Below are 22,704 nucleotides of genomic sequence, written 5' to 3' on the forward strand. Positions count from 1 at the left end.
TAACTTTTTCTTCAATAAAAAATTTATTTAAATTCATCAACCTATAACAGAATAACCCATAAAGTTTCTGCTGTTTTATGAAGTTCCCGAAGTAGCTTTAATGTTCCAGTGTTTTTTAAAAGAATGTTTGTAAGCTGCACTTTTACAAATAAAGATTTTCAACATATACACATCACTTCCTGATCTTCTTAAAAAAAAAGCATAGAAAAATTTACAGTGTATTTGTATCATCACAATGTTTCTTTTTTTACAAAAAGGTATTTACAGCACTAAAAAGTTATAGTTATATAGATGAAACTGACCCAGTTTGCTGCATTTCAACACCAGCTGGCCAAAGAACTTTCAGCATCGTCTCTTTTGTTCTTCATATTAACAAGGTTTTTTTTTTAAGCTGACAGCAGCAGGTGGCTGTAAAGATGTATTAATAAACAAATGTACACACACACATATATCAGACATTAACATAAGAACACCTAATGTGCAAGAGTTGATGTGGAAACAATGTAGAAATAACTGACCCATCGGGGCAAGAGCACTGGATCGCTGAGGGTGTCTTTACTTGATCCTTTGGGTGAGTATCAGCCTCAAAAACCTGAATTCAATTTGGATCTGAGGAGCTGATAGTTTGTATCAGCACCTTGGACTCTTTGCCAAGTTCCTCAAGTAATTTTTGTGATGTGGAGTCGCCAGATCTAAGGTTTCTCTACAGGGCGAAGCGATGTAACAAGTGAGTCAATGTTATTCACTTCACCTTTTAACAGTTTTAATGTCGTGGATGATCAGTGTATATAAACACATGGAATATATACATATTGTCCTGCATGAGGCAGGATTCTCAAGTCCTTTGTATCTATTCACATGTATTTAAACAAGAAGCACTGGATGCAAAACTCAGCTTTGCACCAAACATAGTAAACATTTGTAACAGGATTCTTAATACAATACCTTAAAGAACAAAAATACTTTTCATTTGCATACCTTTCAGGGCAAAACTCTCTATAAACTTAATTCTACATTAGTGGTCCAAAATGTTCCAGTTCTACTATACCAGTCGTATCTGGCTCAGGACTTCTTCTTTTTTTTCCCCTCTTCCCCCAAATTATTCCTCATCTCTTTTTTATTACCTCACTGATGAAGTCATAAAATGCTCAAAAGAACAACTCATAACCTTCTTTTGATTAACAGAAATAAGGAAGAATCTCTAAAGTTAAAAATCAACAATCAGCATTGGGATAGTACCTGAGACGAATTACCCTTCAAAGCAAACATCAAACGTCACAGTCAGAGTCACTGCAGAGATACAGACAGTCTCTCTTTTCATATCACAGATGAGAGTCCTGTCTAGATCAGCTGTCCTCTGGGGTGTAGAATAATGGAATTGTTACTTGGCTTGGGCCTGATGGCCCCATTGCTGTAGTCAAAGTAATTCCTGAGAGTCTGTGATAACTGGTAGGGGCTCCCATCTTCGTCACTGTCGTGTCCTTCAGACTGTGTGGGAGCCCAGTCCTCTCTCTCCCTGGGCTGGCAGGCGTCTGGTTCTCTGGGCCCGCTGCCGTCATCCTGCTGAGCCTTCAGAGGAACCAAAGATGAAGGAAGACCTGAGTCCTGGTAGAAACAGTATAAAAATAGAATACTGTTTTTCCTGATTTGTCCTGAAAGTTACCAATATTAAGGAGGACCTATTATGCCTTTCCTTATTTTCTCTCAAATACACAGTTACAACAGTTAATGTTGAAACTGAAGTTTTAAACACTGAGTTCAGCAGATGAACAGGTAATTCCTGCAAGCCAAAACCTCAGGGTTCAATCTGCTCTACCACTTAGTTTCACACTGTTTATTCTAGTTTTGGCTCTGTACGATCAGCCAATCAGATGAAAGTTGGCTAGGAGATGATGGCCTTAAGAAAATGGCTAAAATGGATTTCCCCATAAAGAGGATAAACTGTGAGTCAGGCAAAACTATTTTACTGGAGTCCAAGAATACATATTTAGTTGGAAATGAGCATCATAGGTCCCCTTTATATAACCAAAAAATTGAAGTTGGACTGAAAAAGGCACAGAGGGGATAAAACTGGGTTTATGATACTTGCACTAAAAATCCAAATTCAAGCTGGATAATCTGTAGATAAACTTTATATTTCTACCAAAACTGTCTATGGGATCAGTGAAAACCAGTTTATTGAGGTAGAAGTCTAGATTTAAAAAAAGAAGAAAAAAAAAGCTCCTAACACAACATGGACCATATCCTACCATCCAATATTTCTTATGACGTTTTTTTGTGGTAATAATTGCTAGGAGAGAATGCACACTGGTATTCAATCTCTTTTGTATGAAACCTCTAAGTGAAGCTTTGGTCGTGATGACATCAGATTGTAATCCAGATTTAACAAAACAGTCATGTTTACATTCCTGATCCTGTTTCTAAATAAATCCAATAAAGCGTCATCATTTGTAGAAGACAGGAACAATTATAAAGTGACTAATAAAACAGAGATGACGTTTCTTGCTGTTGTTTCCTAAAATGTTTCCTGTCATTTGAGTCCCTTTTGTTTTACCACGTCACCCTCAGTGACGATACAAACTCAGCAATAAATACAGCATGCCGTTACCATATGATACATTACAAACAAATCTAAACACATTTCAAACTTAATCTCTCAGACGCTGACACATACCAGCGACATGTTGCTACTGCTCTTCACGTATGACTCCACCCTGTTCCTTTGCGCCTCCTTCCCTCCGTCAACCTCAGCTCCTCCTGGAATATCGCTGCCTTCACACCAGATGACCGGACGTCCCAGTTCATCCAGTTCTACATCTCCTGGCCCCCACCTCCCACCCAGAGTGGAATGGGTATGCTCCTGTAGGCAGGGAGAGGATATTCAATGTAATGATAAAGTGCAAATCTGAGACAAGATCTTAAAGCATTTTATTTTGAAAAAACCTTCAACATTAGAAAGAAGCAGCTATATGAACAATTCCTTAGAGACAGCGCAGGCAGAACCAAGATCAGCAGTATTCTACCTGGATATATTTCATCACAGTGAGACACTCACCAGAGACATTTGGCTGTTTTTCATTCGGCTGTCTATTCTGAGCATGGAGTCTTCACCCTGGAGAAAAATAGAAAGTCGCCAAAAATTAGTGAACCTGAACACGAAGAGGAATATAACAAACCGCCAAAAATTAGATATTAATGATATTTGTCTATGAACGCTGCATGTTTCAGTGTTGTTTGAAGCTGCAGCAGCCTGTAATCATCAGCCTGAGCTGCCAGCGGCTCCACCCGAGCAGGACAGGTGTGTCAACCTGGCTTCCTTCAAGCTTGCAGGTTATTGTTGTCAGCGAGAGTGTGTGTGTGTGTGTCTGTGTGCGTATTCCTACCTGGTATCTGAAGTCTGTGCTGGTAGAGTTTATTCTCCTGAAAGAGGCTTGCCTAGAAAAACTCCTAATTTCATCCCTGGGAGAAAAAAATAAAAACCACACACACATTTTGAGGTTTTATGGAAAACCTGCATGTTCACAAAATAGATCAGTTTAAATCCCAGTTGAAGTTATTAATAAAAGCCTTCTTTAACAATATGTGCTTTAGCTCACGATTTTTCAGATAGCTGTCTCTTAAGCTTGTTCGTTCTACGTCGATGATGGCGGTGAACCACCAAGATGATGATGATCAGGAGGAGGATTAAACCTCCGGTGGAGGCACAAATTATGATCAGCAGCAGGTTATCAGGAGGGGTTTCACCAATGCGCCATTGCATCTCTAAAAAAATATAAAAATATGAAAAGATCCGATGACTCTCTCGCATATAAATACATTCAACAACAACACAGCTACATCTTTCCTTTAATATTTTTTTTGTAATCCAGACTGAGTTCAACTGTTAATGCCTTGTATCTAACAAGAGGGGGCAGCAAATGTTCAAAATTACACCAACTCAGAAGGAGTTTGGCAAATAAGTCTAAATTTCCACCTGCAAAAACATCAACAAAGCTCACAGCAGCAGAACAGTTTCTCCATCAAATCCCATGAAAATGTATGCAAAATTAGCTTTACTGCACTTACCATCTATATTGAGCATATACTCAGTTTTTCCCCTTCCCACACTGTTTGTGACCATGCACTCGTAGGCCCCACTGTCACTCAAGTGAACAGGCCGCTGAAAGAGGAGCTTCCCTCCAACCACAGACACCCCGTCAGGCAGAGCTCCCCCTTTCCTGCAAGCAATCAAAAGAAAAATGTTACCATTAACTTGCAGATGTCACAGAGAGGTGAACTACGCAGAAGTCTGTGTCTCACTGTTTGAAACAGCAGCTTTGACTCATAGCTGCAAACAACAAAATGAAAGGAGCAGAGTTCAAACCAGAGAGCTGGAAATATACAAATATCTAATGACGTTTGCTTGCAAGTAACAGGAAAATGCAAAAACTGGTTTGAATCAAGGAAGTTATCCGCTTAGTAAACACTCTGAAGGATCAGGTTCATCACAGAGTGAAACCACCTGAACCAAAGCATGCAGGGCTCATCTGTATAAACCAGGTAAATACTAGGTTTGGGGGATTGAAACAAGCCCAACTTCTGAGCCCTAAATTGTACAGGCCACATAATAGAGGCAGTTTCTGATCAGGTCCACTGAGAGGGGTCATATTCCCCCCTGGTTTCACTGTGCTCCACCAGCTATTTACCTACTGCTTTATCCCCCCCGTCAAAGTCGCCCCGGGTCAGATTTCTTTTCTCAACACCCCGCCTAGCTTCTCTGACCAGCCTTTTCTAAATCGAGTCACAGGTGGAGATTGCATCTGACACAGCGAGGATGGTGGAAATGATACAGATATGGTGTGCAATACAGCTTCACTGGCCAAAAAGATTCTAATCTCTCCCGTGACTTATTGTTTTTGTGACTTACCACAGTATCAGTGCAATGAAGCAAAGACCTATTGTGAAATGACTGAAACTAGAGTAGTACAATATAGTTTCACTACATGAGTTATACATAAAAACATATTATGAAACTAAAGTAGCTGGCCTCGATAGTGCCAAAGGTAAAAGTAAAAGTTTACTAGATAACGCAAATTACATGTTTTATGGTATTATCTGTTACACTTAACAATGACTTTGTCTTTGGAGCAACGTAAAGCAGCTATAAGAAGATCAAGAAAGGTATTTGTGAATTTGATACACTTGTTGTACATACACATTCTACATTTTTAGGGTTGCTCTGATTAATAAAATATGCACTCATCTGCCACTTTATTAGGTATACCTTGTTAGTACTGGTTGGATGGCCCCTTTCTCCTCATAAGAGACTGAACAAGATTCTGGAAACACTGTTCAGAGATTTGGGTCCATATTCCCATGACAGCATCACACAGCTGCTGCAGATTTTTGGGCTGCACATACAGTATTATGCCTAAGTTGTAGGTAGGTGTGAAAAAAATGCTGTAAACAAAGAATGCTTTAAGAAACATAATTGTTTATTGGCCCCAAATGTATTCTGCAGCAGGACAACGACCCCAAACATACAGCCAAAGTCATTAAGAGCTATCTTAATGAACAAGAAGTACTCCTTCAAAAACTGTGTGCAAGTATACCTAGAACAAGGGTGGGCAACTCCAGGCCTCAAGTGCCGGTGTCCTGCAGGTTTTAGATATCACCCTGGGTCAACACACCTGAATCAAATGATCAGTTCATTACCAGGCCTCTGGAGAACTTCAAGACATGTTGAGGAGGTAATTTAGCCATTTTGAATCCGCTGTGTTGGATCAAGAACACATCTAAAACCTGCAGGACACCAACACCCAAGGCCTGGAGTTGCCCACCCCTGACCTGGAAGAATTGATGCTGTTTTGAAGGCAAAGGGTGGTCACACCTAATATTGATTTTATTTAGATTTTATTTTTGTTCATTCACTGCATTTTGTTGATTGATGAAAATAAATGATTAACATTTCCGTCTTTGAAAGCATTCTTTGTTTACAGCATTTCCATCCATCCATTAGCTTCCGCTTATCCTTTTTCAGGGTTGCGCGGGGCGCTGGAGCCTATCCCAGCTGTCAAGGGGCGAGAGGCAGGGTACACCCTGGACAGGACGCCAGTCTGTCGCAGGGATAACACACAGGGACAGACAACCATTCACACTCACATTCACTCCCGCATTCACACCTATGGGCAATTTGGATTTTTCAATTAACCTATCCACACAAAGTGCATGTTTTTGGACTGTGGGAGGAAGCCGGGGAGAACCCACGCAAACACGGGGAGGACATGCAAACTCCACACAGAAAGGCCCTGCTGGCCTGATGGTGGAATTGAACTCAGGAACTTCTTGCTGTGCGGCAACAGTGCTAACCACCATGCCACCGTGCTGCCTGCTTACAGCATTTTTTCTGCCTAAAACTTAACAGTACTGTACATGCTGTGACTCTCCTACATCCACTACATCTAAAATATTGTCTTGTGGATAGAGATGGATCGAGTGGATATTCGTACAGGAGTGGCACCCAGGCTGGTCTTCTGCTGCTCTAGTCCAATAGTATTGTGCATTAAAAGATGCTCTTCTGCATATGCTGATTGTAACAAGTGCTTATTTGAGTTACTGTTCCCTTCCTATCAGCTCAAAGCAGTCTAGCCATTCTCATCTGACCTCTGACATCAACAGGGGATTTTCACCCAGAGAATTGCATGACCATCTCTGTAAGCTCTACAGATGGCCTCTTGAGAAAAATAGATCCACTATTTCTCAAATAGTCTGGCTTGCACCCTCAGCTATTCCACACTCAAAGTCAGTGAGACATTGTGGGAAATGCACAGGTTGCTGATAAAATTAATGTTATCTGCCAATTCATATAAAAGTGGAACCAAGAATTTAGCATTAAGGCTCAACACACAGAAACAGCTAGCATGACTTCTTATATTTAAAGCTGAAATGATAGTTTATTTATTCCACACATGGCTTACGTGTAGGATCATTTCCTTAGTCAACAATCTTTTACATAACCCCACTAAATGAGAAATTTGCTTCTTTTCAACGCAGATTAAACTACAGATTTGTTCTGTGAATGCTCACATGGAGAGACCAGCAGTCAGCCACTCATATTGACTAATGGTTGTATTTTTATATATTTACATTGTTAAAAAGCAAACAAGGGGGGAAAAAGTCAACATTTCAAAACGTTTACTGACATTATAACTAAAATTAATCAGTGGATTTCCTCACAGTGGGGCCTCAGTGATGGATGGCTTAGTGGAGAGGTTGAAACTAGCACAACTTTAATATTTCAAGATTGCCTCATGACCCAAGTACTCAGCACAAAACATTTGATCACTGTGTGCACAGGGAGAACTGTAATGGCTGGCGTCTTTAATTAAAGTACAGACCCAGTGTTTTACCAGGCATTAGAGTGATATTTAAAGCATGGCACTATGATTAAACGCTTAGCATGTGTCTCCTGCTCTTCCTTGTGTCGCTCACTCCCTCCCTCGTGTGAAACACAATCTTCTAACTTGAAATTTCGCAACGCGACACCGCACCTTTTATTCAGCAGTGATTTGAGCCAGCAGAGGATAGGAACCCCCCCCCCCCCCCCTTTAGATGGGAGCGCACTCCTTTGTTGTTTGCAGGTGTGTGCTCCATGTGTATGCGTGTTAGCAGTGGCTTATCTATGTTTTGAGTTACATTCCAGTGCCATGTAAAGAGAACATTAGCAGCATAAATAGTATTAGAAAGGGGGGAGGTGGGATTTAACATGATATCATCATAGTGTTGTTGACTGCCAGAGTGACAGATGTGTATGTGAAAATGCAGAAAGTACCACGTCCAGGTGAAGTTTTGAGGTGTGGGGTGTCCCCTGCCTTCGCACACCAGCTCAGCTTTCTCCAAACCCACATACCAACGAGACGAGGACGTCGTGATCGTAGCATCTGGGGGGTCTGACACAGAAACACAAATATTAAGTAAGCAGCATCACAACCTAGTGTCTCCTATGCTGCATAATAGATCAAATAGAGAACTTTGTAGAGCAGCAGAGAAGATACAAAGAAGTTTGTTTGCACCATAAACACAACAGATGAAGTTATTTCCTCGTCTTAAATCTACAAAAAGATTTTCGCAAGTCTCAAAATTTCAAATGTTATCTGGGAGGTTTGGAGTCATTACTAAGCGTATTGAGCACCAGTTCAGTGATTTTAACAGTGAGTACATAATTTTAGCAGAAAACTTTAGCTTGAAACCTTGTATTTAATCCCATTTTAAAAGCAAGCTGGCACAGCTCACACCCACACCTTTAACAAATGTCCTTCAAATCAGACAAAGAGGAATTGTTGGAACAGTTAAAGTTTTGGCACAGTTACACAGTAACAGTAGTCAAGGACAGACTATTACTGATAAACTTTCCCGCCGCAGGATCAAATCTGCCGATAGTAGCTAATATTTACCCAGCTCTTTAATCTCAAAGACTAACAGTTAAGCCTTATAAATATAATTTGCTGGGCAACTAGAGTCAAAAATATCTAATTGGCTTACATTCCCATTAAAGGGGAGAGCTTAAAGTTTGGCCCATAGCCCAGCAAAGAGCAACTGCAGTGTCATTCCATACAGTATGCTGATAAGTATGAGCTGATTTAGTTTGCATGCTGAATACAGCTCTGTCTTTCCCACCACAACACACTCACCAAAAAAAAAAAAAAAAAAAAAAGAGTCATTAAGGTGGTACTCAAAGATACAAAGAATGAAAACATGCTGAAGAAAGTGCAGGAATCCGCCAGGTTATAGGGAATAAATGTAATATTTTGAAAGTAACTTTTGCTCAGATGCATGAAGTTGAGTTATCAGTGATAGACTGATGTTTGGCAGACCATCCACATAATGCTCCTTTTATACTACATCACCATAATATCTTCATTTATGTAATGTTATTAATATATACAGGTAGTATACATACTGTACTCAAGTACTAATTTTATGGGAGAATTTGGCAGGATCAAAAATGGTTATAGAACTTTAACTTCTCGAGTATAAAATATAAAAACCTTTAAAAATGTAATATGTTTATTGATTTCAATGCCGACATTTTGACACCATTAGAGGAAAAACATGGGCGTGGTTAGTACTGTTAGTTATAGCTGTGTTTTGCAGGTGTTAGTCTTCGGAGTTGTTCAAACATAAATATTAACTTAGTGGTTTCGTATCGTCGCAAACACACCTACATAAAAAGGGAGGGACCAACTTATTAGGTCACCTCGTGATATTCTTGGTATGGGCGCAATATTTAACAAGTGTCCATTTGAAGTGAATATTATTATTTTGGATGAGATGTAGAAGAAATGTTGTTGTTTTTTAATCTAATACTTTTTTGTCATTTGGGAGTATTCATAGTTTCTACAATACTATAAGAAATCTGCAAAAAACACGATTGTAATGTTTGTTTTTGTCATGTTACCTTCTATAACTGGCATAACTGCTGTTATGCATTCAAATTTCCGCTTTTAAAACATCAGCGTATGCTGGTTTAAGTAGTAACCTATAAATATTTAACAGCAGAGGGAAGAAGGATTAAATCGCGATACGTCAAGGATCAGCGCAAAGCTTCAAGTGAAAGGAGAAAGGTGGGACTATAAAAACAGTGTTTAAGAAATCTGAGAGTAAAAACACTTATGTCATTTTTTCCTTTATTTGTTCCTGTTATTAACTAAAAAGCCAGGCGTGTCCCAGTTCTTTACATATTCTATAGGACCATATAGTTTGCACTAAACAGCACAAGTGTGGTAATTTAAAACCCTTTGCAGTGACGTACACTGCTTCATACAATGCAAGCTTACAGAGTATCTATTTACAGCTGCAAAACACACCAAAACAAAATATGGATGGCACTGAGAAAGCAGTATTGGGGCGTGATGATCTACTAATTAAATTAGTAAACAGTAGGAGGTCCAGGCATTTATTAGGCATCAGCCACCACTACACATGACCTTTGTGTAGTACATGTTCAAATTAGTTACTGACGAATGTCAAGATAAATTATTTCATGTTGTTTTAAAACTTTCATGGTTAATTGACTAAAACTGCTTTCAATATCCACACCCTTCGCTCTCTGGTTTCTGCAAGTCATGTGTCTGACGGATGGACAGTGTATACAAAAGCAAAGCTCACATTCCTGCACTTTCCCATGAATGAAGTTTGAAGTGAGACATTTTTTCAGACAAGGGGAAGGAAAAAAAGGTGACCGCCATAGCGCTTTTGTCACTGTCGCAGTATCAGTGAGCGACTCGGTGGTGACAGCTTCACTGGCAACGATCCACCACGACTGATCCTACTGGTGCGATTTAAGACGTCTGATCAGTGCTTGAGCTTGTTGTGCTGTATGTTAAGGCTAAATTATAGAGCTGTATCTTGTATGGAGACAGAATTTTCTACCAAATAACTTGGTAAAAACAGATAACATTCTAACTTCTCCACATTTTATTTTTGCTTGAATAATTTCAGGAAATGTTTTTCTGACGGGCAAGAATGAGCGATGTGTGATCCCCGACCTGTAAAGAATGGGAAGGGGCCAGTGAGGGGTACCATTCTCTCCCTTATTTTTCCATATCATACTCTGTGACTTTTCTGGTTCCTTCAATTGTTCTTCCTTGAACCAGCAATATTATTTCTGCAACTCACCACTTAAAAATATGATGTTAATGCCACAGCTCCAGTCTGTTTTACTTCTGCTCCACAGCTATACTCACATTGAACCTCCAGGCGGTTGCTGATCCTACGTGGCTCCTCCAGGCCAGGATGCCACACTAAACAGTCCAGCTTTTTCCCGTTCATGCTACGCAGGGGGTGGAGCGAGAAGTAGCTGGACACTGACCGAGTCTCGCTGGTGCGGTTCTGGACCGTTCCTGAGATGTCCGTGTCCCACGAGAGAATGGGAAGTGGGTGACCTATAGCCCGGCAGGTGGCTGCCACACGGAAGGATTGGCCCTCCACAAGAGTTACTGGATCCAGGGAGGAGATGGGTAAAACTAGACAACGAAAAGGAAAGAGGTTAATTTAAGTCTTCTGGTTTGGACTTTCCATCTGATCCTTTGCTGAAGTACTAAATTTTAAAAAAGCACAATGAGTTCAGTCAGATTACAAAGTCTCTTTCCCAAGTTAGTTTATTTTTCACTTCTTGGCTCTTAGAGCTAAGGGGGTAGATGATCCAACACTTGTCCTGACTGGCAAATGAAATCTGTTTGAGGGATTAGCATGAAAGTTTGTACAGACTTTCAAGTCAGAACTGCCTAATGATTCAAAAATGTTCCTGCAGTACCAACAACAGATTCACATTTGCATTTTTCCGCATACCTTTTGTAAAAATGTTATTTGATCTACAAAATTTAAATGCAAAGCAAAAACAAAAACAAAAAACAGACAGAGTGCAGTAAAATCTTCCGGGTTGCTGAACCACCTACAGATCCGCTGACTTTCTATTTAGTGCCACCAGCAGGGTGACCTTCATTGATCCCTCTAGATTCCTATCTTCAAATAACCACTTGGACATGAAACCACATATCCCAGTGGTTTAAAACCTAGTTTAAAACAAAGAAGAAAGAAAGAAAAGGTTTTGAACTTTACAGTCATCGTCGCCCATTCATTCCACCTTGCTGGAACTGGGCATTGTTAGTGGGTGTGGCTTATGTGACTGACAGGTGCGGGCAAACACACGTGTAGCTCTAGCTGTCTGCTCAGCCTCACCTGATAATGAGTCATTGAACTGGACCTCTCCATGGTATTTGTGGAATTTGACTATTTTTGATGTAATACATGAAACAATTAAATTATAGTATTTTTCTATTATAAATTAGCAGGTATCCATTTCTGTACCATGTGCATTAATGCAACTTGCACCAAGTGTTAGCAGGTCGCAACACCAAAAAGAAAGGTTAAAAAAAAAATCAAAATGGGAAAAGCTATCCAGCTAATGCAAATCGACTTCCATCTTTTATATACAGTGTATAAACAGAGTGATCTTTTTGTGCTTTAATGTGCCCACTTCTACTTTGGAGAATATCCCACATATTACAGTTGTGGGTTTCCAACTAAAAGTACCATCAAATTCATTGGAATTGTGTAAGAACACCAAGTTGCAAAACTCTCTCAGAACAGGTCACCTTAGACGTTTTCACACAGCTACATTTTGTTTTTGCTGCCCTGTCACCAACTGGTTTAACACGATTGTGATTCACTCTGCAGTCATGACTGTTGTAAACAGTAACTGGCTGGTTAACTCTTTCCACTAATGTTTGGATTATTAATACATCAGACAAAACAAGTCGGTACCATTAACAACAACAACTATTACGGATTAACTGACAAAGAAAAGGGCACCACCTGAGGAAAGCTCAAACCTTTAAAAACAGAAACTAGTAAAAAAACAAAACACTAAAGCACAGCGCGGCATATCAGCGAGGGAAATATGCTGCACTCATTGGCTTACAGTAATAAAGGAATGATTCCAGCTTCCACAGTGATAAATGACTCTGACTCACAGCCAATTCAAGAAAAAGTGAGCAGGGGAGATGTTCTCCCCTCCAAATATTTCAGCTCTCACATTATTTACCTGACAAACTTATCTGAAAAGTGCCTTCATGAGAGAAGCTGTGTTGTGAAACATGCTGATACCTCCATCCTGGTCATTTTTCATCCAATTAAAATAAATGTATCCGTAAACCAAACACCCAGTTTTTAACAAAAATTCCAAGTCCAAATGTGACTTTTTGGCATAGTGCATTCACAGTAGGGTCATTTCTCTAAAACCTATTCTTTCACATTAAGAACAACATGACCAGTTTGTTCAGTTTACAGTTTTTGACAGTAACACGTGGGCAGGTAGCCGCCTGCATCAGTTTCTGCACTTACAAATCAACATTTTACAGCTGAATGTTCCAACATGGAGGGAATTCAGTGCTACAGGTTGTCTCTTACTACTCAACTTTCTGTTGATTTGTCAGATCTGGGGCGTGTTGAGACAGGTCTGTTACTGCAGATGACTGGCAGTGAAATGGGAAAGTTGTTTAAAAATGATAGCATCATTCCAGGGTTTACTTCACAGAGGATTCACAAAGGTGTTCCCACGGCTGTTATTATGGTTGTAAAGGAGGAAGCCTGGGGACAACAGCGGCACCGCAGAAACTGTATACATCAAAATGAGTTTTTGAAACATTTTAAAGGGGACAGAATTTTAAGCTCCTTTCTCAGTGGGAAATTACTTGTGCCAGGCTTTAGCTGGGTGCAAAACTTCTGCAAAGATTGTTCAAAAGACAAAATAAGGAGTGGAAACAGGTGATTTTAGGCTAAAGAGGAAGCTTTTCTTCTGCCACAGACCTGGGAAATTGAAGTTGGCAGCTCTTTAAAGCATAACCCTGTTTCCACAATTATATCATACTTTTTAATAGTGATTATACTTTTTTATTTCGCTTTTCTTTGTATATACACAACATGCTTTTCCCAGTCGTTTCTCTATCATCCTCCCTTCTTTAGAGGAAGAATTAAGATTATAAAGATTATGGGGGTGTAAAGCTCTTTATGTAAACTTGTGATTTAAGGATATATACGAAACTTACATCAATGCCAAACTTATCTTAAACTCAATCACTCCTCGTGGTGGAAACCTATTTATCTTGGATCTTGGAAAACCCTCTCCATCTTTCTGGAACACCAAATAAACTTGCAAATGTTTTGACAGCTGAGCTGCTATCTACCTACCAGAATCAGAGTCTGCATAACATATTTTTGGTGTACGCAGATTCTGTGGTGCTTTTTTATACTTGAGAATATTTTAAACTTTTTCTTCATTTTTAGTTGGAGTAACAGAATAATATAGAATTAAAAGCATTTCCCTTTTGGCTTTTCACATGCTAAAACCTAAAGTAAGCTGGCAGTGCTTGTGGCCATGCTGGCACACCTGAATTCCCCCAGTCACCAGTTCCTCTATGAAGATATGATGGTGTAAACATCATTACAGAAGCTCTCTCAGGATTAGGGACATGTGGGCGAGAAGATTTAAAAAAAAAAAAGAGAGAGAGAGAGAAAGGATGATGAGTCTTACTCCAGACGGTGAGGGCGATCTTCGTCTCAAAATTTCCACTGGGGAAGGTGGAGATATGGCAGGTGTAGGTGCCCTCGTCCGACTGCTCTGTGTTCAGGATGATCAGAGCAGAGTTCTTGATGGGGTTGCTGTTCTCGACCCTCACCCGACCAGAGTAACGCCCAAACTCTGTCAAACAACAAAACCTCAGGTGAGCATCTTCAACACTCACAAAACGTCAAACAGACCCTTTGTCAAAAGCATTAGCTCCAGGAAAGGAGAATAAATGGTTAGACATTGTTAAAATAAGCCTCCAGTTATCAAGCAGCGTCACAACAGACAAATAATAAAGAGTAATCCAGGTACAAAACAATGGTCTGCTGGGATGATCTCATTTCAAATAACCACATGCCAATTAGAGACACAGCAACAATTATTTTGTTTTATTTTCTCATGTGTGTACTTTTAACTTGTGACTCTAATTTGAATTTATGGATAAAGTTGCTATTAAAGATGATGCGTCTAATTTATCTTTACATGAATAAATCTGAAAGTGAAATGATGTGTGTTATAAGCAGAGTAATGTAACAGCCTTTAAATCAGGTCTACTCATAGTAGTGAGTACTCTTTAACAACAGCAGTGAGGAAAAAGGTATTTAAACGATTAACAAAGGTAGAAGTAGCGCATGATTCACATTCATTCATACAATCATGGCCCACTGGACCAGCCGTGGGCCTCTGGATCAAATTACATTTCCATTAACCAGCACATGTACCTCAACCTTCTGACTTCTCCACCAATTCACAAAGCAAATCTCCAACCTCCAGATCTTGCACTGAGGCTGTTATGATTAGTCAAAACTGTAAATGTTAAAATGCTTTTCCTTGAAGCGTGGCTTCAGACTGCTCTTTATGCTCAGTTTCAGACATTTTTTTCCTATTCTTAGCTCCATACGGTGTTACTGAAAGTGGATATCCCCAATGTCATAATTTCAGGCACAAAGCTCTGGCTATGAGCACAGAAGCTCCACCCACCTTCTGTTCAAAACTTTGAGGGGCAGCCAATCAGAAGAAAGTCTGCTTAAAGTTACAGTATCTAAAATCTCTCACTAGATGTCGATAGATTGCAGATCAACTGCATAAGTGCATAATACTCGCTGCAGGACAAACAAACTGTGACTGAAGTTCATCTGTAGTGAGCACAGGTTGACAGTCCGCTGTTTACCTCAGCTGTCAATACGTGTCCATGTTGATTTGGGAGGGAGCTGTAAAACTTTGTGAAAGGAGTCTGATATGAGTCGATGAGTCAGTGATGTTCATGCTGATGTTTAATCTGCTGACACAAAGTAACTGTGACAATATTGGGAATAGATAAGCATGTTTATGCACGTTTTTATGTGTCAGGAGATGAGGCTTGAGGAAAAGGATGATATTACGTCTAAACCAGGGGTGTGTCAAACATAAGGGCGCGGGCCGCAATTAGCCTGGCAAAGACTCCAATACTGGATGGCTTTGGAAAATGTGAAAGACAGCATACTTTTTTTTTCTTTTTACAGCTTTTCCTACCCTTAAAACCTCTCTCATGGCCAGTCACAATATGCCAAAATAATTCAATTATACATTTCTGTAATTTTACATCTTAGATCATTGGGGACAGATTTCTTTTACTTACTAAAGCAGCATTTTTTGCCATGTAGAAAACCTGAGACATACTGTTGAAATTGCTCTTCCACGTCTTATATTAAGACATTTCATTGATCGAATGCGTAGCTAAACATTTTACACTGACAGAAATTGGAGTTAGATACAAATTCAAATTTGCCACCACAACATGTGAACAACTGCGAGCCCTGTTCTCTTCCATATTTGGCATACTGCGCACGTGGCCAGTCTCTATTGACATTGTATTTTATGTGTGAATCTCAGCCACCGTATCCAAAATATCAGGCCAACATGACAAACCATCGCCTGCTTCTATGCATTTCTAATTAATTTTGAGTTGATCATAATGCATCAGTTATTAGAAGACATAATTACACACTAATGCGTATTTATTAGTAAAATGTATTTTTTTTTTTATTAAATAATGTTTTGTTTTGTTTTTATTTCTGATTGTATCTTTAAACTGAGAGGTGTTAGCTGTGAATCAAGTAAAGCTCCAAGAACAAGAATACAGATCTGAAAGTGAGCTTAACTGGTACACTTTAGTAAGACAACAATACATGTTTCTAATAACCTGAAAAATGGAACAATTAAATGAAATACAGACATTCTTAAAGTTATTAGTATCAAAGCAAATAAAATTACAAAGAGCAAAGTCTTTCCTATATTTTGTTATTAGCTGACCACTTTTATAGTATTTCTTTCTCCTTATGGTTTTGAGTGAACTTTGGTCAGCAGTAATGGAGAACCTTAGCGTTCCTGATTATTATTATAGAGCATATTATAATAAGTGTAGGTATGGTTGGCATTTGTCAAGTCATTAATGCTTAGGTTGCATTATCTCTATATTTTTTAAGATAAAGCAGTTATAAAGCAGATGTAGCATTTGATAACTGAGGTTCAAATCCATAAACAATAACCTGATGAGGGCAGTGTGTGTAAGTGTATTTGGAACCAAAGGATGCACCAAATAGTTGTTTTGGTCTTGATAATAAATGCTTGCACTAAGTATCATGTCCAAGGACTGCTACAACTGCAGCATCTGCTGGGAAAACAATGCTTGACTTGCACCTCGCTCATTACCCCCCCAAGAAAGAGAAAAGAAAAAAGCTTTGCCAAGATGTTATTACTGAAATTTTTATTTTCCCCAGGGACTTTACAGGAGCTTCTTCAGTCAAGTACCTCTATGGCCGTCCAAGAAGTGAGCTGTGATGATCGTATCTTTGCTGCCATCTGAAAGCTCCTTGTACCAGGTGACCTGCACCACCTTCTGCTCACCCTCCACCTGATACTGACAGGGGAGTCTGGTTTGAGTCTCTGTCACGGAGCGCAGGGTGGTGACGGGGTTAGCAGGCTCCACAAATCCACCCCCCACGCGCATGGCTGAGGAGGGAAGAGAAACATGTGGATTTAATCAGTGGAAGATAAGGCATATTTGGAGAGTGTGATTTTGGATTAGGAAACACAGCAAATCATTGGCATTTGTACATTTTGAAGACTAAATTACATTTATGGTATTTTGCATGGAATTTCCAAATCAAGTGATGAAGCATGCAGTCGTTTTTACTCATCATAGTAATCTCTCCATAATTTCACAGAGACCCGTCAGTGCCAACACACCCAAATATGTTGTTCCAGCTCCTCAAAGTGAAGAAATACAAAACAGACATGACCTTAGGGCCTGGGAACCTGTGACAACTATTTTGCTACTATTTTGTGTTTTTGCCACTCTTCTGTTATCCAAAGTGTTTGTGCTTCCTTCCAGACAGCTCTTATGACCAATCCTGTTCAGGATGATCATAAAAAGCTCGACATTATTCTATAATGCTCCAGGCAGAAGGTCGGGTATAGCCTATACAGGTTTGTGTATAGGCAAACATTTACAATTACAGGCATTCGCTCATTCACCTAACCAGCTTGTCCGTTGACATGCCAACACCGAGAAAGTCACTAAAAACTGGTTTTAGGTGACTTTTAAAAGCAGAAATTGCCTCTTGTTTGTGAACAAACTTGCTATTCACGACAGAGCAAAAACTTTATTACTTCATATTTCCTTGTTGACAGTAAACAATTCAGACAGACTGCCTTTATATTAGGAAACACGGAAAAGTTTCCACGTGTGTAGTTTCTTTTAACCCTTTCCCACATAAAAAGAGCATTTGACTCCACCGAGTCCTTAATGACGAGATCTGACACCTAAGTATATATCAATAAAGACGTGGTTTGACCATCATTAGAATAGGTCTTGGATTTGCTTTTTTTTTTCCTTAAAAACCAGTCGTTAATTTTTCGAAGCAGGCTTGAACTACCAGAGAGAGAAACAAGGTTTACTCCCAGTAGGGGTCCAAGAGGGTGAAGACTACGAACATCTGCCCGCCAACACATGTTTACGCTTCTATTGTTTTACATTTCACATTGATTGCATTAGAAACATATTTCCATCTTATCTATTGGATCTCAACTCGTTTTTTTGTTTTGCTGTCTCATTGTTCGATGACTGATTTCATTTTGTGTCCTATGATCTTCCCGCTGTTTAAAGTTTGCTTTATTCGGTTTCATTTCGTAATGTCCTTCTCCATCTCCATGTTTCAAGTTTGACTTGCTTTTGGTTTTAAAGAATGCTTTGCGACAGAATAAAACTAAAACAAATTCTTCATCACCTGAGCTCAGGTTTCTGTGTGAGGAATAAATGTGGATTTGATTAATGAAATATTGCATTTAATTAACTCACTGCTGTATGTTTAAGGAACTTTAGTGTTTTGCAAAACGTTGCCTGCACACTGAATCCATTCTGGCACAATAGTAGATGATTTTTAATGATATTTTATAGAAAATCCAGGATTTACCCAACATTTTAGCAACTCAAGCACAAAAAGACAACTACTGGTTCTTGTCAACTCTCAGTGACGGGTTTCACTATCAAAACTGTTGAAAAGCCATTAATCGGAACTGACTAATGGCTGGAACATTTATCACACCTGGTGAAATGCGTACGTGTAACCGCGAGAGAAACAGGAATGGGTGTGAGAGCCACATCAACAACTCAAACAGAAGATGCAAAACATTTGCACTTTGATTTCTGGGTTTAAAGTTTGTTTTTTTTTCTTCCTTGCTCTGTGGTTACTGATTCACAAGCTTAATCAATGATTACAAAGAAGCCAATATAGGACAGGGACTCCCACAGATCTGATATAGTTAGTACAAGGACACACTGACAAAGCAGTGGCACAGACAGGAGAGCCGACATGCCTCTTCACACAGACAGAAAGTTCAAAAGTAGGTACAAAGAACTACAGTGTGGTTGACCTAAATGAGGACCAGACCGAGAGAGACCGCTCGAGACAGACATAGACTCAGATTTTTGGAGGAAGGAGACGAGTTGACAATGTGAGCCGAGAGATAAACTGAAAGAAAGAATTATACAAACACACACACACACACTCTAGACAAACACTGGGGCACCACAAAGCTGTTGTACAAGCTTTTCTTGTTCATTCAAACTGCTGTGGTCAAGAGTAAAAACAACACAGTCACATTCATCTGATTGCTCCTTCATCTGGAGCAGAACAGTCCAAACTAAATGTAAAATGATGTTAATCTCCACTAGATGAGGAAACAAAAGCTGACGAACATTATCAGAATTAGTCATCAAAAAAAAACAAAAAAAACAGGAAGACGCAGGTTGGGCCACGACTTCTAAATCACTTAGTAAGAGTAAGAATGTGACGGAGCTGCATTCTGTTCTGCTGCTTCTTTCTCCACACCTGCACGGACAAAAGTATGTGGACACCAGAACAGTTCACCCATGTTCATGGCTGCAGAATTACTGATAACTCTGAGATAGTCAGCTGGCCTCACGAGTGCAGCAGAACAGCAGACTGTTAATGCTACATTAATGCTACAATTTTAAATACGATCAACTTATCTCTGTTAAGATGCTTCAAACTACAAACTGCAGAGAGAGTACCCCCCGCCACCGCCGCCAAACTGGCCTTGTTCTGCTGGAGGCGTCTTCCTGTTAAAAGGGAATTTGTCCTTCCCACAGTCACCAAGTGCTTGCTCATATTATATCATCTTATAGTTGGGGATTTCTCTCCTTTAGGTCCTTTACCTTACAGTATAAAGCACCTTGGGGTGACTGTGTGGTTATTTGGCATTATATTTTTCAGCTGAAATGAATTGAATTGAGAACCATTTATCTGAGGGTAGCTAGATCTGTTGCACAGGTCAATACAGGTTATCTAAAAAAGCAAAAGGCATTCCCAAATATATTGCAAAAAATTTTGGAAGGACGCTGTTGTCCAAAACAAACATTTGTTTTATTGGCTTGTTGTACCATATAAAGCTACTTGCAACCCAGGGCAGGTCCAGAAGGGCATGAGGTGGCACCTGTCCATGAACTCTGATTCATTTGAGGGTTGTTTTTTTTTTTATATATTTAGTAGCCAGCAGAAAAAAAGCCTAGCTATGTGATGGTGCAGCTAATGCACATGCAAAGAAAGAAAGGAAACAAAAGACTGTCTTCTAAATTATTGTAAATTATTGTTCCTTTTATGCATGTTGTACAGGTTTAAATCCTACCCTGGGAATTACCTTCTTGCTTTCGAGTACATCTGTGCGCACAAATTAAAAATGTAAAGGTAATTTGATGAGGCACACCCTAGAATCTCACTGCAATCTAAAAACTTATTGGGTTACATTTCTTAGGGAGTTGTAGTCAATAGTTTTGCAATTAAAAAAAGGAAAAGAACTATACACAATGTGAAACTAATATGGTTTCTCACCAGCACCTTAAACTGCAGCTCAACAAAAACTGGAAATTTAGTCTTTTTGCTTTATTCCGCTTAGACTGAGATGATTTGCAGTGATATGATATCCGTTTAGTGACGCAATCAGCTTTATTTTGTCTATCTAGATGTTGGTTGATGATTTTCTGCATTTAGAAAAAGTTAGCAAAACTGCCCCCGTCCCACCCCACCTGACTGATTTTTTTGCCATGCCCCCAGCCACCCCATTAAAAAAATCCTAGAAACGCCCCTGCTTGTAACAGCTTGTCACAAGTTAAAGAGTTTGGTGGCTGTAGTTCAGGTTTTCATTCATTTCTCCAGTTGAGTTAATGCGATTAAAAGATCAGAAGTAGCCAAAAAAATCCAATATGTCTGTTTAGAAAAAGCAAAAATTAAAAAGTTTTCTAAATTTATAAATCTTTGGTGACATGATGAGCTTAAGATTTGGAGACAGAAATCATTGCATGTTGTAACAAAAAAAATTTGCACAATTGGACCAAAACCATGGCAAGTAAAGCAAAGGCATAGAGACTTATGAAGACTGCAATAATAATAATTCAGTGTCTTGGGGGGGAAAAAAGAGCCCTTCTATATTAAAGGACATTGTTTTAACACTCATAGGAAGATTGCTGGGTTAATTACACCAACATTAAGCACAAGAAGCTACCACGAAGTTCAAAATGTATAGATTTTAGACACTATATCCAAGCTTTATGCCATGTCTGTCAAATGTTTAATCGTCACAGACCCAGTTAACAGAAAGGAGAACACAGAATTCCCCAAATGACTTGCTTAGACAGGTGATTCGTGTTTTATGAAGCAGTGTCACTGTTAATTTACATGCAAATCAATGTAACAGAAAACTCACCGATTAAAGAAAGCAATGCCAGGAGCAAAGCACTTTTTCCAGCTGACTTCATGTTTGGTTCCAAAGTAAAAGTTTCTCTTTATTAGCCTTCTTCTGGGAAATTCAGATCTCGTGTTAAGCTTCCATGTTCAAATTCAGCTGGGAAATTGAGGGTTGGTTTAAAAAACACAAACCCCGCAGCAAGGAGCCAGGGGCAGCAGATGTTTCCTGTTCAACTGAGAAATAATGTTTAAAAAAAATCACACTTCCACTGATAAAAGAACAATGGTTAGCAAATAGCTGATAGAGGCTCTATCTTCATTTCCAGTGAAATGAACAAATAAACGGAAAATGTTAAATCTGCATTTGAGCTTTCGCACGACAGAAAAATAAAGTTCGTGTTTATAAAAGAACAACCTCGCTTGTCACGCGAAGGCAGAAGCACCAGAATACAGGTTTGGGTTGAGTCGCTACACCTGTTTCCCTCCGCCCCGCCCACTGACACGCCCACTAGCGCTGCGTTCAGGTGACGCAAGATGAAAATGCAGTGGTAGGGTCGGAAAATTAACCAAAAATATACTTTATGTCAAGCAATTTCACAAGATTAACTTCTTATATCTAACTACACATGTTTAGGGATCAAATTAACAGTTAAACTGTTGATCATTTGATTGTAGTCTGCAATTTTATCAATAAGCTATAAAAGTAACACTAATTAACACCCCTACTCTTCTTGGACAAATCCAACAATGTCCTCTTACAATTACGCAAGTAAATAAAATCCTTACTCTGGAGAGTATTTATCAGACTTTGTTTGAAACGACTGTATTAGTGGTGGCTACTTTTATTTATGAATCTATTTTGTCTATCAGCTAAACTTGCATTTTCTTTTTTGTTTGTTTGTTTCTTTTTCCCATTTTGCTAATCACCAAGATCAAGAACCTTTTATATTCAAGATAATAGATCACAAAGAAAAACTAGAACAAAACAAGAGAAGAAAAACAAGATCAAAAAGTAATGGAAAAAAGGGTGAAAGACAGAAAAGAACACGAAGAATAAAACGGTAGTTTTTTATTGTGTGGTTAAAACCCTCACTACTGTGGCTTACCAGTGAAATAAACAGGTGAACTGCACAAACATGGTTTTAAATGACTCGCTTTCATGCTTGTATGAGTGCAGAATAGTTACTTTACTGTTTGTTAGGAAGAATTTTAGATGCTACAAGTTTTTAATGACAGCATCTAAAGGATCTGAAAAGCCGCAAGTATACTTACACAATGAATACTTTTTAATGGCTAATCCTATAGGATTAGCCATTAAAAAGTATTCATTGTGGGGAGACGGTGAAGATTCAATAG

General features: G+C 39.2%; 1 protein-coding gene across 2 annotated transcripts; it reads right to left on the reverse strand.

Annotated features, from left to right (window-relative positions):
* On the reverse strand, positions 1 to 21,780 carry nectin4b (nectin cell adhesion molecule 4b). 2 transcript variants are annotated; one of them, XM_085255042.1, is made up of 11 exons: positions 21,368 to 21,780; positions 16,895 to 17,095; positions 14,072 to 14,239; positions 10,725 to 11,003; positions 7,811 to 7,928; positions 4,066 to 4,217; positions 3,597 to 3,762; positions 3,384 to 3,459; positions 3,056 to 3,112; positions 2,675 to 2,860; positions 1 to 1,569 (listed from the first exon to the last, which is right to left on the reverse strand). In XM_085255042.1, the coding sequence occupies exons 1-11, from the start codon at positions 21,417 to 21,419 to the stop codon at positions 1,342 to 1,344; spliced, it is 1,683 nt and encodes a 560-aa protein (XP_085111168.1). In that variant the 5' UTR covers positions 21,420 to 21,780; the 3' UTR covers positions 1 to 1,341. The 2 variants fall into 2 exon arrangements, with proteins under 2 accessions (XP_085111168.1, XP_085111166.1); XM_085255040.1 differs by having other exon boundaries at positions 1 to 1,605.
* Positions 21,781 to 22,704: the final 924 nt, after the last annotated feature.

The sequence above is a fragment of the Mchenga conophoros genome, linkage group LG18, assembly GCF_057382185.1.
Source record: "Mchenga conophoros isolate Kocher_MC1m ecotype Shallow Benthic linkage group LG18, M_conophoros_male_GT1.1, whole genome shotgun sequence".
Classification (NCBI taxonomy): domain Eukaryota; kingdom Metazoa; phylum Chordata; class Actinopteri; order Cichliformes; family Cichlidae; genus Mchenga; species Mchenga conophoros.

Excerpts from the sequence above, each read along its gene's own strand:
- nectin4b (XM_085255040.1), bottom strand. The coding sequence starts at position 21,419 with ATGAAGTCAGCTGGAAAAAGTGCTTTGCTCCTGGCATTGCTTTCTTTA. Across the intron at positions 17,096-21,367 it reads GGCATTGCTTTCTTTAATCG|CCATGCGCGTGGGGGGTGGA; the intron begins GTGAGTTTTCTG and ends TTCCCTCCTCAG. Across the intron at positions 1,606-2,674 it reads GCAGTAGCAACATGTCGCTG|GACTCAGGTCTTCCTTCATC; the intron begins GTATGTGTCAGC and ends TGTTTCTACCAG.